The sequence below is a fragment of the Panthera onca genome, chromosome A2 (genome assembly GCF_046562875.1).
Source record: "Panthera onca isolate mPanOnc1 chromosome A2, mPanOnc1 haplotype 2, whole genome shotgun sequence".
NCBI lineage: Eukaryota > Metazoa > Chordata > Mammalia > Carnivora > Felidae > Panthera > Panthera onca.
In genome coordinates, this window is record NC_138340.1 from 122059899 (window position 1) to 122074469 (window position 14571).

General features: G+C 54.2%; 1 protein-coding gene across 2 annotated transcripts in view; it reads left to right on the forward strand.

Annotated features, from left to right (window-relative positions):
* Positions 1 to 14571, forward strand: part of MINDY4 (MINDY lysine 48 deubiquitinase 4) — a 109726-nt gene that overhangs the window by 71086 nt on the left and 24069 nt on the right. For both annotated transcript variants that reach the window (XM_060632831.3, XM_078440865.2), the window contains exons 12-13: positions 618 to 683; positions 6151 to 6218. In XM_060632831.3, the coding sequence (XP_060488814.1) occupies positions 618 to 683; positions 6151 to 6218 (134 nt within the window). The remainder of the gene's footprint in view (positions 1 to 617; positions 684 to 6150; positions 6219 to 14571) is intronic.

Sequence of the window (14571 nt, forward strand, 5' to 3'; positions counted from 1 at the left end):
CAAAGTGACGTTTTCCACGAGTGGACCTCCTCTGCACTGAGGACTTTTTGTTTTACCTAGTTTGCTTCATTTGACCTGAGTCTGGGCACATGTGGCCCCGGGATCCTAACTGGGGGCCTCACCTGGTGGGTGTTTTCTCTACAAATGGCTTTTTCCTATCCTGCCTGAGAAAGCAAAGGAGACTCATACCCGCAGCTTCCTGCCAAACTCAGGACACTGCCTGCTGGGCTTAGAGCTGGGTGGGTCTCTCGCCCCGGCTCCCCTGCACCCCCAGGTGCTTCTCAGATCCCGCTTGTCAGTGGGGGGCAGGCACAATGTGGGCTCCTTTGCTTTGGCTCTGCAACACCTCCATTCCAGGGCTCTGTAGGCCTGGTGTGGCTAGCAGGGCGGAATTCACCCCCGAGACCCCAGCTGGGCCCTGTCAGCCTTTTAAGTTGTACACGGGTCTGGGCCTGTGTGCCTCTCCGCCCCAGCTCTCAAGGTCACCCGTCTGACTACAGGGACATTTCCAAGTGGGTTTTGTAGCTGCTGAAGCCGGGGTGGTGGGAGATAATCCAGGACGTGGAACCATTGGTGGGGGCTTGGGCGGCTCACCCTGGGGGTCTGTGTCTCCTCAGCTCACACTGCACAGTTTGACCTGCTATGAGGAGCTGGTGACTTTTCTTCAACAAAGCATCCATCAGGTATGAACAGTGGTTTATTTGGGGGGATGTGCATGGTAGAGCTGTCTGCTTTCTTTATGGAGACCCTGCTCAATATATCCCGGCTGGGTGGGGCCTCCAGCACCCTGTCTGCTGGTGGAGATCTGTGCCCCCACCCCTTGCTGTGAGATGGGGCGGAACACATCCAGGGCCTGAACAGCACAAAGTACTGTGGGAATTCAGGGCTGTAGCCTCACTGGTTTTGTGGAGGAAGGAGCCCAAGCCTCCCTGGTAAAGGACATGATTACTGGAGCCTTCTGCCTGGGTTCCAATCCAGGTAACACCCCTTGCTTAGTAGCTCTGTAGCCTTGGGCAACTTATTTAGCCTCCCTGTGCCTCAGTTTCCTCATCTGTAAAATGGGGCTGATAAAAACGGTGCTCAGAACTAGCGTGCCTGGCTCAGTGTGGTCAGTGATTTTAGCTTTCGTTGTTGATGTAATGGTCACCGCTATCACGATTATTTAAGGTAACCTTGAGACTGGTAAGTTGTAGACACGTAGAAATGAGGGGGAAGCATTACAGAGGCAGGGTGCAGCATGAGCCAAGGCCAAAAGATGACCTCTGAGATTCCCCAACTGCAAGGTCTCATCTTCTGACGTCTGTGTGTCAGGGTGGAAGGAAAGAAACGGCGCTGAGCCCTTCTCTCCTGGTGTGCAAGCAAATGGTCCATGCCTCTTCGCCTTTCTTTCAGCCTTCTGGGCTGTGGGATGAGCTCTTTTAGGCTCCCAAGAAGGTGACTTTGCCTAGAGATTTGCTGGCGAGCCCGGGTGGTGGGACTGGACATTCTGCTGTCTTACTATCTCCTGTTCCCTGAAGGCGCTGTGCGTCTGGGCGGAGCCAGGGAAGAGTGGTCACAGACGCTGCTTGGGTAGGAAAATGGGGCCTGTCCTGAGACCACTGCGAGGCAGGTGTGCAGTCACCAAGGTGCTGACTCTTCAGAAACTTTCTGCCTGAGAGCTGTTGCCCAGAGATGATTCAGTCCAAGGAGCCTGGCCCGTGTCCCCAGCTTAGGACGCTGTCTTTCTGCACTGACCGTTCCTCCTGGCCTTTCTGGGAGGTGCAAGAGAGGGGCTCTGGCACGGGAGGGGTCCCGGCCTAGACTGGCTGCCACCTGCTCCCTGTTTCTGGCTCTCTCTGGTTCTTCACGGACATAACCCAGGGGGCTGTCTGCCGATGCAGTGCACTTCCCAGCTGGTGCACACAGCTGTAGGGATCCTGGAGCAGGGACCTGAGGGCCCCTGCTAGCTTATTCCTCAGCCACATGGGGCCCTTGGGAAAGTCACTGGGCCTTAGTTGCCTCATCTAGAAAATGGAAGATGGAGCAGTTAGCAGGTAACTTCCAGCTCGTTACTGTCCAGTGGTGGTTTTTAAAGAAGAAACTTAAATGCATGGACAAGAATGCCTTGTAAATTAAGCATCAGGCAATCTAAATAAGCAGAAAGGATTCTACTCTTTTTTTTTTATTTTTTATTAAAAAAAATTTTTTTTTTAACGTTTATTTATTTTTGAGACAGAGACAGAGCATGAATGGGGGAGGGTCAGAGAGAGGGAGACACAGAATCTGAAACAGGCTCCAGGCTCTGAGCGGTCAACCCAGAGCCTGACGCGGGACTCAAACTCACAGACCGCGAGATCATGACCTGAGCCTTAGTTGGCCGCTTAACTGACTGAGCCACCCAGGCGCCCCAAGGATTCTACTCTTAAATGTACTCAGAGTGCTGTGAGGATACAGCAGTGAGTCCAAAAGATGAGCAAAGCCTGATCGCCTCCGTGCATGTGATTTGACCAGGGAGGCAGGCCCCCGGGCTCCTGTGTTCACACCATCGGGTGAAGCGGAGCGTGGAGCCACCGGTGCCAGGAGAGGGAGGTGCCCTGGAGGCTTCGAGGGGGCAAAGGAGAGCCCTTGGGAAATAGCTCAGATGCTCCTGGGGCCTGTCACCGCCCACTGATGGCCCTGGGGTGATGCCTCAGCACCAAGGTTTTCTGCATCTTCGTCTATGAAATGAGGCCTTTCTCCTCCCTCTGTCTGTACCCTGGGGTTTCTGTGAAGCCCAAGCAAGACAGTGACTTTGGAAGAGGTTCAGAGGGTGGGCCTGTGCTGAGGAGGGGCTGCCTTCTTTCTGTCATTCTTCTGGATCCAGAGTGGCTCCCCCTCCTCACTTGGCTTTGGTCCCTGTGTACCAGTGGTCAGTATTTGGCCCTCCTCACCCTGGAAGGTGGTGCCTTCCCCCACAGTGTAATTATGTTTTTTCTGGAAGCCGTTGAGCTGCCTCAGCACTACCCTCACCAAATTCATTTTTCATGGCCTGGGCCTAAGAGGGGTTCCTCGTGCCAGGCCTGGAAACGAACACTGAACCATCGCTGCCCAAAATAAATAGCCTCCTTGCTGTGTTTTCATTACTGCTCACCCTCGGGTGAGATGTCTGGCCGCCCCCTGCGAGCTGGGCGAGCCTCCGCCCCTGCCTCCTTTTGGGGTTCTTTGGTGGGCTTCGATCTCCCCAGGGCCAGAGCAGCGCTGGAGGATGGCCCCTTCTTCCCAAATGGCACCATACATTTTTCCGGACCCTAACGGCAGTTTCGGGCCCAAATGCCCATCCGGAGAGCTCTCCTTTCAATGCAGGCACGTTGCCCTGTGGCCTCCCATGTCTTGGCAGCTTGGATTTGATGAGATAATTTTAGTAAAATTTTTTTTAATGTTTTTTTATTTTTTAACAAAATGGAATATTGGTGCCATTCAGTCATGTTCTGGTGGGGGCCAGAAGCCCCAGGCAGGCATCTTTTCTCCCTGCTAGCCAGTCTGCACAGAGGGGCACATCCAGAGCTCATGGGAAGCTCCCCTTGAGGCTGTTCCAAGGACTGTGGAAAATGCTGGCCCACATAGTACTGACCGTTCTCCATGTTTATGCAGACTTGGGGTGCACAGCAGGCTTCTGTGTCCCCTGGTTCATTGCAGCCCTGCAGCTGCAGGTGTGGCTGAGGGGGAAGCAGACAGAGAGGGTGCCATGGCTCCCCCAACACCATGGGTGGGTCCACGGCAGCAGTTGGTTGGGGAAGCGGAGACAGAGAGCTTTGTCACTCCCCGAGGCAACATGCAGGTCAGTAGCAGAGCTGTGACCAGAGCGCTGGTCCTCCTGAGCCCGTGTCCTGCTGTACAAGGGCATCAGCATTACCCTTTGCAGTCATCAGAGCATGTCCACAGCCGTGGTCTCCTAGAATGTGCACCAGAGCCCAAGGAAATACGCAAAGTAGGGATTCATCATCCTCGTTTTGCAAATGGAGAAACTGAGGAGAGCAGAGGTTAAGTGACTGGTTTGAGATCAGAGAATTACAATGAGGTTGATATAAGATTGTTGTTGATTTATTTGTTCCATTTCTATATCCCCCCCCCACCAAAATATTTTGTTACTTATGAATTTCTAGAAAAAAAGTTAATTATAAAAAGATGATGTTCTTGGGGCTTTTCTATGCTCCAACCATAGTAAATCTGCCCTCTCTTGCCTTTGAGCCTTTGCACTTGCTGTTCATCTTGCCTGGAACAGCATTCCCTCTCTTCTGCTTGTTTCTTGTCCTTTGGGTTTGGATATCACTTCCTCCTGAAAGCTTTCCTTTGCATTCCTTCCTTCCCTAAATCCTTAGTCTACTTGAAGGCCCTTTCTGTGTGTTTGCAGAGCACCTTGTATTTCCCCCCTCCTTTTCAAGTTGCTTCTTGTTCTTTCTTCCCTGAGTTACTTCCCGCAAAGGCAGATCCGCGTCCACCTTGTTCACAAGCATAACCTTATCAGGGAGCCTCCTCGTGGCACGAAAGTTCACACAGCAATTTTTTATTTATTTTTATTTTTTATTAAAAATTTTTTTAACATTTATTTATTTTTGAGAGACAGAGAGAGACAGAGCACGAGTAGGGGAGGGGCAGAGAGAGAGGGAGACACAGAATCTGAAGCAGGCTCCAGGCTCCGAGCTGTCAGCACAGAACCTGATGGGGGGCTCGAACCCACGAACTGTGAGATCGTGACCTGAGCCAAGGTCGGCTGCTTAACTGACTGAGCCACCCAGGTGCCCCACACAATAATTTTTTAGATGACGAATTGAGTTGCAGTATGGAAATGAAGACTGTATTTTGAAAGAAAGAAAAGATAATTTTATCAGAAGCTTGAGCTGAAATAATTACCGCAGCTGAATACCCTACTTGGCTCTGAGCTTCCTGGCAACCAGGGAACAATGGAAAGGGGATCGAAGATATCATTCTTATTGTTTCAGCAACACAAACGTGTTTGAGGGTCTGGTTTCAAGTCCAAAAAGAAACTGACCACACATAAGGAACACTGACCATCATAAGGCAGCGTCTTCATCCACAACGCACTAGAAGTGGTGTCATCCCGAGAGGGGGGATGCGTAAGGTCTTCACACAGTTGCAGCTGGGGGATGGCGTTTCTCTAGGGCGTCAGCGTGACGTAGCCCTTCGCAGGAGGCTACTGGACAGGTGGGCAGTGCAGAGCCAGCACCATACTAACAGCCCACACGGGTGGCAGGCCCCGTCCTACGGGCTTTATAAGGATGATCTCACTTAATCGTCACAATACCCTGATGAGAGTAGGTCCTGGTATAATTATCCTTGTTTCACAGGTGAGAAGACTGGGGACAAGGAAGTTAAGAACTGTCCCCGTGATCACAGAGCTAGGAGTGGCACAGCCAGGATTTAAACCCAGGCAGCCAGGCTCTAGGCTGTGGGCTCTAACCCAGGATTGGGACCGGGGGGAGATAAATGAGGTGCTCCCCTTGGGTAAAAAATTCAAGGAGGTACCAAAATCCTCAATAATCAGTATCAATAATATTTTTTAAATATCATAATTAATCCACACACACACAAAAAAACATGATGAACAAAATACCAAAAATTTTTGCAAGACAGGACCTGTCCTTGTACTTGAACGGCTTGGGTCACTCAGCCATCCTGACCCTGACTCTGCCCCACACCTGCTCCCTGCCGTTCTTAACACAGTGCAGGTCTTTGGAGTAAGGGATTCAGAATCAAATAGAGCCTGCTGGAATCCCACTGGGCTGTGTAGCAGCTGTGTGAGCTCGGGCCAATTGCTCGGTATCTGACCCATTTCCTTGTGTGGCAGAGGGCAGTATTAACACTACCGTAAAGCACAGGCCTGTGACAAACACTTGCATGGTAAGGGAGGCTGCCCCGGCTGCTGTATTGTGAACTTCCGGGACTCGGTCGTCATTGGTATGCACCTTGGCGGCCACTGTGTCTGCCCCCATTGTCACTCAGGCTGGTGTGCTCCCCATCGTTTAGGGGGCCTGCCATGGAGCCACCTGGTGACCTCTGGGACCCGGCTGGGGCAGCTGGCTCAGGGTCAGGCTGCTCCCTAGGTGTGGCCCCTGAGGAGGTGAGAAGAGGGTGCAGACTTGGTGGGTGTTCATTCCTTTTTCCTCTTCCCAGTTTGAAGCGGGTCCCTACGGATGCATCCTGCTCGCCCTGTCTGCCATCCTGTCCAGGTCCACGGAGCTGTGAGTGTCTTCCTCCCTCAAACCCCCAGGCGGGGCTTGTCTGTCTTGTTCGCTGCTGCCTCACCCCCACCCCCGAGAAGCCCAGGACCATGCTTGGTGCATAGCAGGCGTGTCGTGAGCATAGTCAGGAGGATGAAGGAAATAGTAGAACAGGGGATGGTCGGCTGGTGGAGGAGAGAGAGCAGTTATATGCTACGTACATGTGTGTTCAGAGCTACCTTCTAGGTCTCCCCACGTGTGCTGGGGCTGCCTGGAGGGACTCCCACCCAAACAGCTAACAGTGCCGCTGGGTCCCCCGTAGGACTGTGGTGGGCGCATACTTCAGCACATGTGGACTCCCCTGGGACGTGGATGGGGATGGGCAGTTGAGACGGAGGTCTGGGAAAGGACCGAGGGCCTCCATGAACTCAGGACGGGGCTCACCGTAGGCCGTGGCAGTCTGAAAGCTGCAAGGTCTGGGTCCAGGGCCAGCCCTGAGGACACGGGTAGGTGGGTACCCGGGGGCCCTGGAAGTGGAGGACTTCAGTTCTGTGTACCCTTATCAAATGTGGCCGCCCGGCTGCCCGAGAGCTGGAGTTTCTCCATCATGTCCATTCTCCATGAGCTTTCTAGACCTCTAATCCGTATTTGTCATCTGTGCATTATGTCACCAGGGAGGGGGGAAGATTAACAGCACATTAACAGTTTTGTAAAGTACGATCGATTACTCCTTCCTTTTCCAAGTAGAGAGCAGACTCCAGAGGCCATGGAGACCCAGGGAATGAATTTTCATTTTGTGGGGTGCTTGCTGTGGGGGATGATTTGGGAACAACCCCATGTAGGTAGGCCTTGGGGAGTGGAGAGGTAGTAAGAGTAGCCATGTGGTGCTCAGGCTGGGGAGGCCCTGGCAGAAGGAGACACTTGCTCCTGGCGGCCGGGCCGGGCCAGGGCCTGTCCCATGCCCCGTAGGCTCTGGCTTGGGTAGGAGGAGGACGCGGGGGCTCTGTGGCCTCATGCTGCCGGCCTGCCTGCTGCTTGCTGCTACCGACCTTATTAAATGTGGTGCACACACAGATTTTCTAATGGCATTTTTCTTCTAATCCTGCCATAATGATACGATTCATTCTTGGCCCGGGCTCACGTGCACCAGAGACCATAAGCCACACTGTCTTCTCCCCAGGCGCAAGTTTGCTAATCCCTGCCTGACCACGTTGGGTGGGGGTCTCTGGGTATGTGGTTGAGACCCCTGAGCTACCTGAGGGGAAGCTGGGCTCTCAGGAGGCCCATGCCTGGTGACATCTGGCTGTGTGATCTCCTGGGCCTCAGTCTCTCCACCTGTACAGGGAACCATCCGGCTCTGAAGGTCTAGGACTCTGTGATCAGAGTGTCTCTGCTCTGGTCACTGGGGCAGCTGCTAACGGTCTTGCTCACCAGCCTGGGTGTGCTCCTGCAGGGAGTGGCTCTGGAGGCCTTCTCCATGTGCACGGGCCTTCACCCCCCATAGCCAGGCTACTCTTCATGTTGTCCAGAGCGGGAGGACTTGGGCTGTGTCTGTCCCCTCCCCGCCCAGGCTCTGGCTCCTTGGGGGCATCTGTGTGAGGCATGGCTGCCCTGCTGGACCTGCATGGCCTCATGCTACCAGGCCTGACATCTCAGCTCTGCCACGTCCCTCCTGTCCACTGCACACACGTACACATGCAGATGCACACACACATAGATACACAGAGATACAGACACAGAGACACACGGATGCACACAGACACATGCACACATATAGATATACACAGACATATACACACACAGATATATATACATATACACACACAGAGATGCACAGAGATACACAGACACATACACACAGATATACATACATATGCACACAGACACACACAGGCACAGAGACCCATAAGATCCGTCTGGAGTCCCCTCCTTCCCCTTGCTCTCAGGGCAGAGGAAGGAGTAAAAGTATGTTGAGACCATCTCCCTCCCACTCAGGGCTCCTGAGGACCTTCCCTGGTAGAGATCTGCTTTAGCGTTGGACCCGGCAGGCACTGGGGGGGGCTCGTCTTATCCTGGGCCTCCCCTTCCCTTCCAAGAAGACGGCGTGGAAGATATTCTCAGCAGCAGCAGCAGGAACGATGGTGACCGACACCTAGTAAGCTTCCTGTGTGCCCAATCCTTTGCTGCAACATGTTACACAGCACACTTGTTTCCCGCCCCTGGCAGCCCTGTTCGGTGGCACTAATGATTCCCGTCAGCATCGCTGTCTTTCGGGTGAAGAAACGAGACCTGCCCCAAGCTCACACAGCTTAGCCCAGACAGCCTGGGCCCGGACAGGACTCTTTGGGTTTTCTGTTTAAGGAACTTGGGAGTCAAACAGACTTGATTTCAGGCCTGACTCTATACTCCTTTGCACCTGAGTTTCTCACTCTCTGAAAGGGGGATGCTAATTCCTGCTTCACGAGATTAAATAAAGATTTATATGTTGAGCGCTTGGCTCGGCTCCCGGTGGGTAGCCCGCTCCGATGACGGCCGCTGCTGGCGTGGTCCTGTCACAGCTGTGCTCAGAGGCATCTCGTGCCCCATCCTGTCCGTCTTGCCCTCAGTCTTGGCCCCGTGCCTGGTGGTGCAGACATGGCCGCAGGGAGGCCCTGCGAGTGGTGATGGGTCCACCTGCGGTGGTGCCCACCCTGGCAGGCACTTCCTGAGCTGCCCGGGGCCTCCCTGGGTGCTGTGTGCTGTTGCTCAGAGCGGGCAAGAGAAGTGGAGGCGGGAGAACCAGTCCCTGCCTGGGAGGGTGCCAGCCAAAGATGTGCTCGAGAAGACACTCGGCTGTCTCTTATCTGTTCAAGCTTAAAACCGCTTTTAGAGAGACTGTCTGAGGGCTTCGGGGGGGGAGTGGGGCAGGCTTTGGGTACAGGGCTGCTGGCGACATCATGGAGTGGAGCTGGCCATTCCTTCCCGCCGTCTGGGACTTCCTAAAAGGGGTGGCAAGTGTATGGAGGAAAGACAGGACTGATGGTGAGGAGGAGAAGAGCCCCTAGAAATGGTGCCCAGATCCTGTGAGAGAGTCACGCTGACATTATTTGAAATAGCACGTTAACATTGCTGGCATTTTCTGGGCTCCTCTGAAGAAGCTGTTAGAAGGGGAAGCTCCTGCATTGGTCTAGGCCCCTTACGTCTCAGTCACACGCTCCAGCGCACCGCGGCTCCCCAGAGCCTCTGATCCCTGTTCTCAGGAGGGATGCCACACCTGGCTGGAGGTTTGCTGGGATTCACTTAGCACTGATAACGGTCCTGGGATTGTGAAAGGCCACCCCATCCTGGCCTGCCGCAGGGGCTAGCAACTTGCAAAGGCCTTTCTCTGTGGACCCTTGGGCACATGGGGGCGGATGTCATCCAGCACTGGCTCCATTTGTCAGGCTGAGCTGACAGGCTTGTCCCGGGTGGCCCGGTGGGTGACGGCTCCCATGACAGCATCCCACTCATTGGCTGCCGCTTCGGAACACCTGAGTCCCCACCTCTGCTCTGTTGCCAGCACGTTTATGGCTGACCCAGCCTGTGCCTTAGGCCTCGGGGGGCAACTAGAGGCGCTTAAATTCTTTCTATTGTGAACCTGACATCTGACTGTTTTCCAAATACACTGTATCCCCAGGCTCACTATGAAAAGCAGATGTAGCCAGGACTGTTTTGAGTAGAGCCCGGGGGGAGGTAGGGTGAAGGGGGTGGGGAGGCGGAGACCCCTGCCTGCCCCTCCCAGTCTCCAGCCTGGCCCCAGGAGACCCCTGTTTGGAGAAGCCCCAGCTCTGCATACAAAGCTTAACAGCCGTAGAACCAGACCATCCCCGAGGGCCTTCCTGCTCTGGGGTTCAGATTCAGCATTGCCAAACCCTTTGATGCCATTTCAGGGTGATCTGTTATCACTTTGGGTAGTTGAAAACCTGTCCTGGTAGCCCAGACAGGGCAGTCTCTCAGATCACATGCTGTGCAGCTGAGGAGGAGTGGAGTGTGGGGCTGGGAATCACCCACTCTTTACAAACACAGTGTGCATTCGTGGTCCTGTGTGTGTGCATGAGGGCTCTGTGAGGTTGTGGGGCTGGGTGTGAGGTGATGTGGGTGCTGGTAGCTATGAAGGTCACACGGCCGCCCCTCCCTCCTAGCAAGGGTCTCAGACTCATGCCTGATGTCCAGGGACAGGCCTTGCACCCAAGTCAGTGCCTTCTGTCCATGGGCTGTTGCCAGCTCTGGGTGGGGCCAGGGTGAGGGCACCAAGGGCAGATGTACACGCAGCCCGGCACAGCCTGGTCACTTCTCTGTCAGAGGCTGAAAGAATAGTAGCGAAGCTGGCCTTTGAGTTTTGTTTACCAGGGCTCACTGCAAAACCCTGTGAAGGTTTTATTTTTTTCCACTTGATTTCAAGCCATCTGTTTTCCTTCCTAAGATCTTGAGTTGCTTACAGTAAATCTGTACAGGCTTTCATGCTTACCTAGCTCCACCGCTTTCCAAACCACACAGCCTAGAACTTTCCCCAGCATGCTCTCACGAGTCCCAAAGATGCTCAGGACCCTGGGGTCCTGGCTGGCTCAGAGCCAGACTTGCACAGTGCGGTGCGAGGGTGCTCCGGCCCCCAGGGAGCCAGCAGTGAGCCAGGGCCTGGCATAGGGGAGGGCCCCGGAGATACCCACTTGGGTGGTGGTGGGGGGAACAACTGTGAAGAGACCCTTTTCATGCCTCAGACCGTTGGCATTCGCTACAGGGGCAACTTGGGCCGTCCAAAGGCAGTCTTGGAAGTCCAAAATAGGCAGTAGTTTGTCATGTGCTGAAGTAATTTTTAACAGCGCCAGCCGGGCATCACGGTGAGGGGTAGCAGCCACACCATGGTGGCTTTGTTGCTCTTTGTAACTTTCTCCAGGAGAGGAAAAATAACAGCACCTTTTCTTTCTTTGTGGAAATAGCCCTGAAATGAAAGCCAACCGTGAGTGTTGGTAATGCAAAGGCGAGTGATGGAAACTTGATTCTTAGCCAGTGTAAGCAGAAAACAGCGCTGCTAATTGATTCATATCAAAAGCCCAGGGCTTTAAGAGTAGCTGGATCCAGGAACCAGACGGTGTCTTTGGGACATCGCGTCCCTCCTTCTGTCCTGTCACACTTCTTCCCTCTGTCTTGTCTGTGTCCTCAGGAGGGCCCTGCTGTGTGGTGGGCTCTGGTGGGCCCAGCGGAGAGGAGGCCCTCTCCCCAGCACTCCTCAGCCCTGCCGGCAGCCATGACCCCATTCCTGACACCTTTGGTGGCCGGGCCTGGGTTCTATCCGTCATGGGGGCCCAGAAGGCAGGCAGAACCCACAGAGGTGTACCACGCTGGCTGGGAAAGGGATGCACTGGATTTGGGGACATGTCAAGGAACAGGAGGGAAGATGTGAGTTTGGGGGCGGGTCAGACCTGGGCTTTAATGGAGGCCCCCACTGGTTCCTCTCAGAAATGAAGAAAAGAAAGGACAATGTTTCCAAATCCAGCAGAACTCACTGAGTCAGAGACCACCTTCGCAGTGGGTGGGCTTGTGGCATAAGGATTTGAGCAGTGGGCTATTCTTGTTGAGAATCCCAGGCTTGGTGGTCCCAGATGTGCTATTGTGATGGGAGGGGGTAGATGGGATACTTCTGGACTCCTGGACTCCTCCAGCCCAGAATAATGTACTGCACACAGAACCACCCAGACCAGGCGTCCCGACCTCACACAGTTAGCAACTGCTCTGTGCACCTTGAACAAAGCCCTTGGCCTCCCTCACCTGGGTCTCCCACATGCAGCATGAGAGATCTGACATGGTGGCTAAGGGCCCTGCCTACCCGACATGCCAACATCTTTTGCATATAAGCTAGGGAACAGGAGGAGAGGGACCTCCTCATCGAACTCCAAGTCAGCTTAACCTTGATTCAGATTAGGGCAGAGGCCATGCTAGTGAGCTCTTTCGGCACATGTGTCTGAAGAGGCCAAGGTGATGCGTGGCAGATAGACCCAAAGGGCTGTGGGTACCTTTGTCGTTGGAAATAGGAGACCCTCCACTCAGATCCCACTTCCTTACACTGACCCTCCTTCCTCTCTCTGGCCACCTGCTCCTGTGTCCCCTCCATAGTGGACCAGAGCCGTGTCCTGTAGATCTCACTGGCTCCCTCTGGGGGCCCTGTGAAGTCCTCTCGCCACATAGAAGGCAGGGGCTAGAGACCCAGCCTCACTGGAGGTGGAGGAGAAAGAGGTCCTCATTGTCACCTTGGGCTTTTGGGGCTTGCAGTAACCCAAGGGGGCAGGCCCAGAGGCCTGAGGCCATTATCCCATTTTACAGATGTGGGAACCAAGGATCTAAGATTTTAGGGCAGGTCGGTGGCAAGCTGACACCATCCTTGAGTGTCCTGGCTTCCAGGCTAAGACCCTGTGCCCGCATCCCCATCTGGACTGGGGGAGGAGTGACAGACACTGCCCCAGTGTGTCTGCTGACTCAGAAGGAGAAGTGGGAACCAAGACCCCCAAGTAGGCCCATACCAAACCAGAAGCGGTCCAACAGCTTCATTCTCCATTTAATTTCAGCCGGCATAGTCTGGGCAAAGCAAGCCTGGTTCCAGGCTGCTAGGGCGGCAAGTCACAGCTGGTGAGTGCCAGTGGGGTGTGGCTGAGGGCAGGAGGTCTGCCCATGGGCACTGAGTCTCCCATGGCAGAGGAGGGCGACTAAGCCCAGACCCCACTGGACTTAGTGGCAGAGCTGAGAGAATGTCCTGACATTCTGTGCATCTAGCACTCCTACCCATTCACCTAAGAGCTATACCTCCATGTTCCTCAAAGGGCTTGGGTGTCCAGATAAAGAGCATGGGCCTCAGGAGGAGGGAGAAGCAATTAACTTTTTGGAAGAATCTTCTGTTCCAGGCCAACCTTGGCTGCTTGGGTGGGAAGCTTCCTTCCGCCTGCCTCTGCACATCTCCTGGGATTCAGCTTCTGGAGCCTATTCCGTCAGGGCCTTCCTTAGAGCTTCTCCTGGGATGGGTGTGGGCCAGGCTCACATAATTTAGGGCCCATTTGCTGTGCATCTGCAGAGTTAGAGCTCAATTCTGGGTGCCAGGTTGGGGGGGGGGGTGCAGATGGACACAACATAATCCTGGCCCTCAAAGTCCTTGCTGCCTGGAGGGACAAACCAGGCACAGGAAAAGCATTGGCGAGTGCTCTTAGGAAAGGGCCAGCTGAGGAGAGATGGGGCACATCTGTCCTGGGACGAGGGAGCTATCTTTATGGAGGAGGTGACATTTAGCAGGGCTCTGAGGGATATGTGGGAAGGGTTTTGGCAGGCAATGAGAACAAAGCAGGCAAAGGCCAGTGGTGGGGTTTGCAGAAAACAATTGCATAAGGTCTGGTTGGAAAGGATGGTGCCAGCACGTGGGGAGAGGTCTAGTGGGTGGTGAGGCGGAAGGCAGCTTGGGAAGGGCCTGGACACCTCTGCTTTCCCTTCCTTCCGGCTCCTTTCTCTCCACCCGTGCACCTTGGCCCTTCCTCTGCAGGGCCCTGCCTGGAGAGGGGAAATAACAGCCACCCCCTCCAACTTGTGGGGCTCTCTGCAGTGTGCAAGGCCCTTTTATGGCCTTGACCCTTATGGAAACAACTCTTTGATGTGCGTATTGTTGTCCCCGGCAGGGGATGACACAGAAAGCCATTTGCTGAAGGTCACACAGTGCACCTGACAGCCAGGTGTCCTGCCTCATCGCCCACTCCCTGCAGGCCTTCCTGGGAAAATAGTCAACATCCACTCTACCCAAATCCTTGTTAGATATTCGTAGCTAAATTTCGACCGCTCGCAAGCCTCCATGTATTCTGGGTTCTTGGCCGCGATACGAGTAGTTGAGGTTACTGGAATCGTGACCTCTCGGTCATTGTGTTTTTAGTTGTTGTTATTATTGTTGTTATCGTAGGAAAAAGGAAGTGACATTTACCAAATGCCAGATGCTTTATATAGTTCATGTCCTTCAGTTCTCACAGCAATCTGTGGTAGAGGGAGGCACCATCCCACCCCTCCTGCTGGGGGAACCAGCCTCGGAGAGGGGACAGCCAAGAAGTGGCAGTGACTGGATTTGAATCCAGGGCCCTGACCTCAGAGCCCAGGTTCTCTTAGTTGTTCCACAGCTGCCCTTCTCCCTACTGATTTGTCCTCAAAAGTCAACAGAATTCTCAGGGGAGGGGGCGGAGTGGGGTGTGGTGGTGGCCCTGGGGCCTGGCGCCACCTTGGGGTCAGGTGGAGGGGAGGTGTCTGGCCTGACCCTCCTGAGTTAATTACCACCCATTTTAGGCTTGATGTTTTAAACATCAGAGTCATGAACCAGACAATTTCACATCCCAGAAGG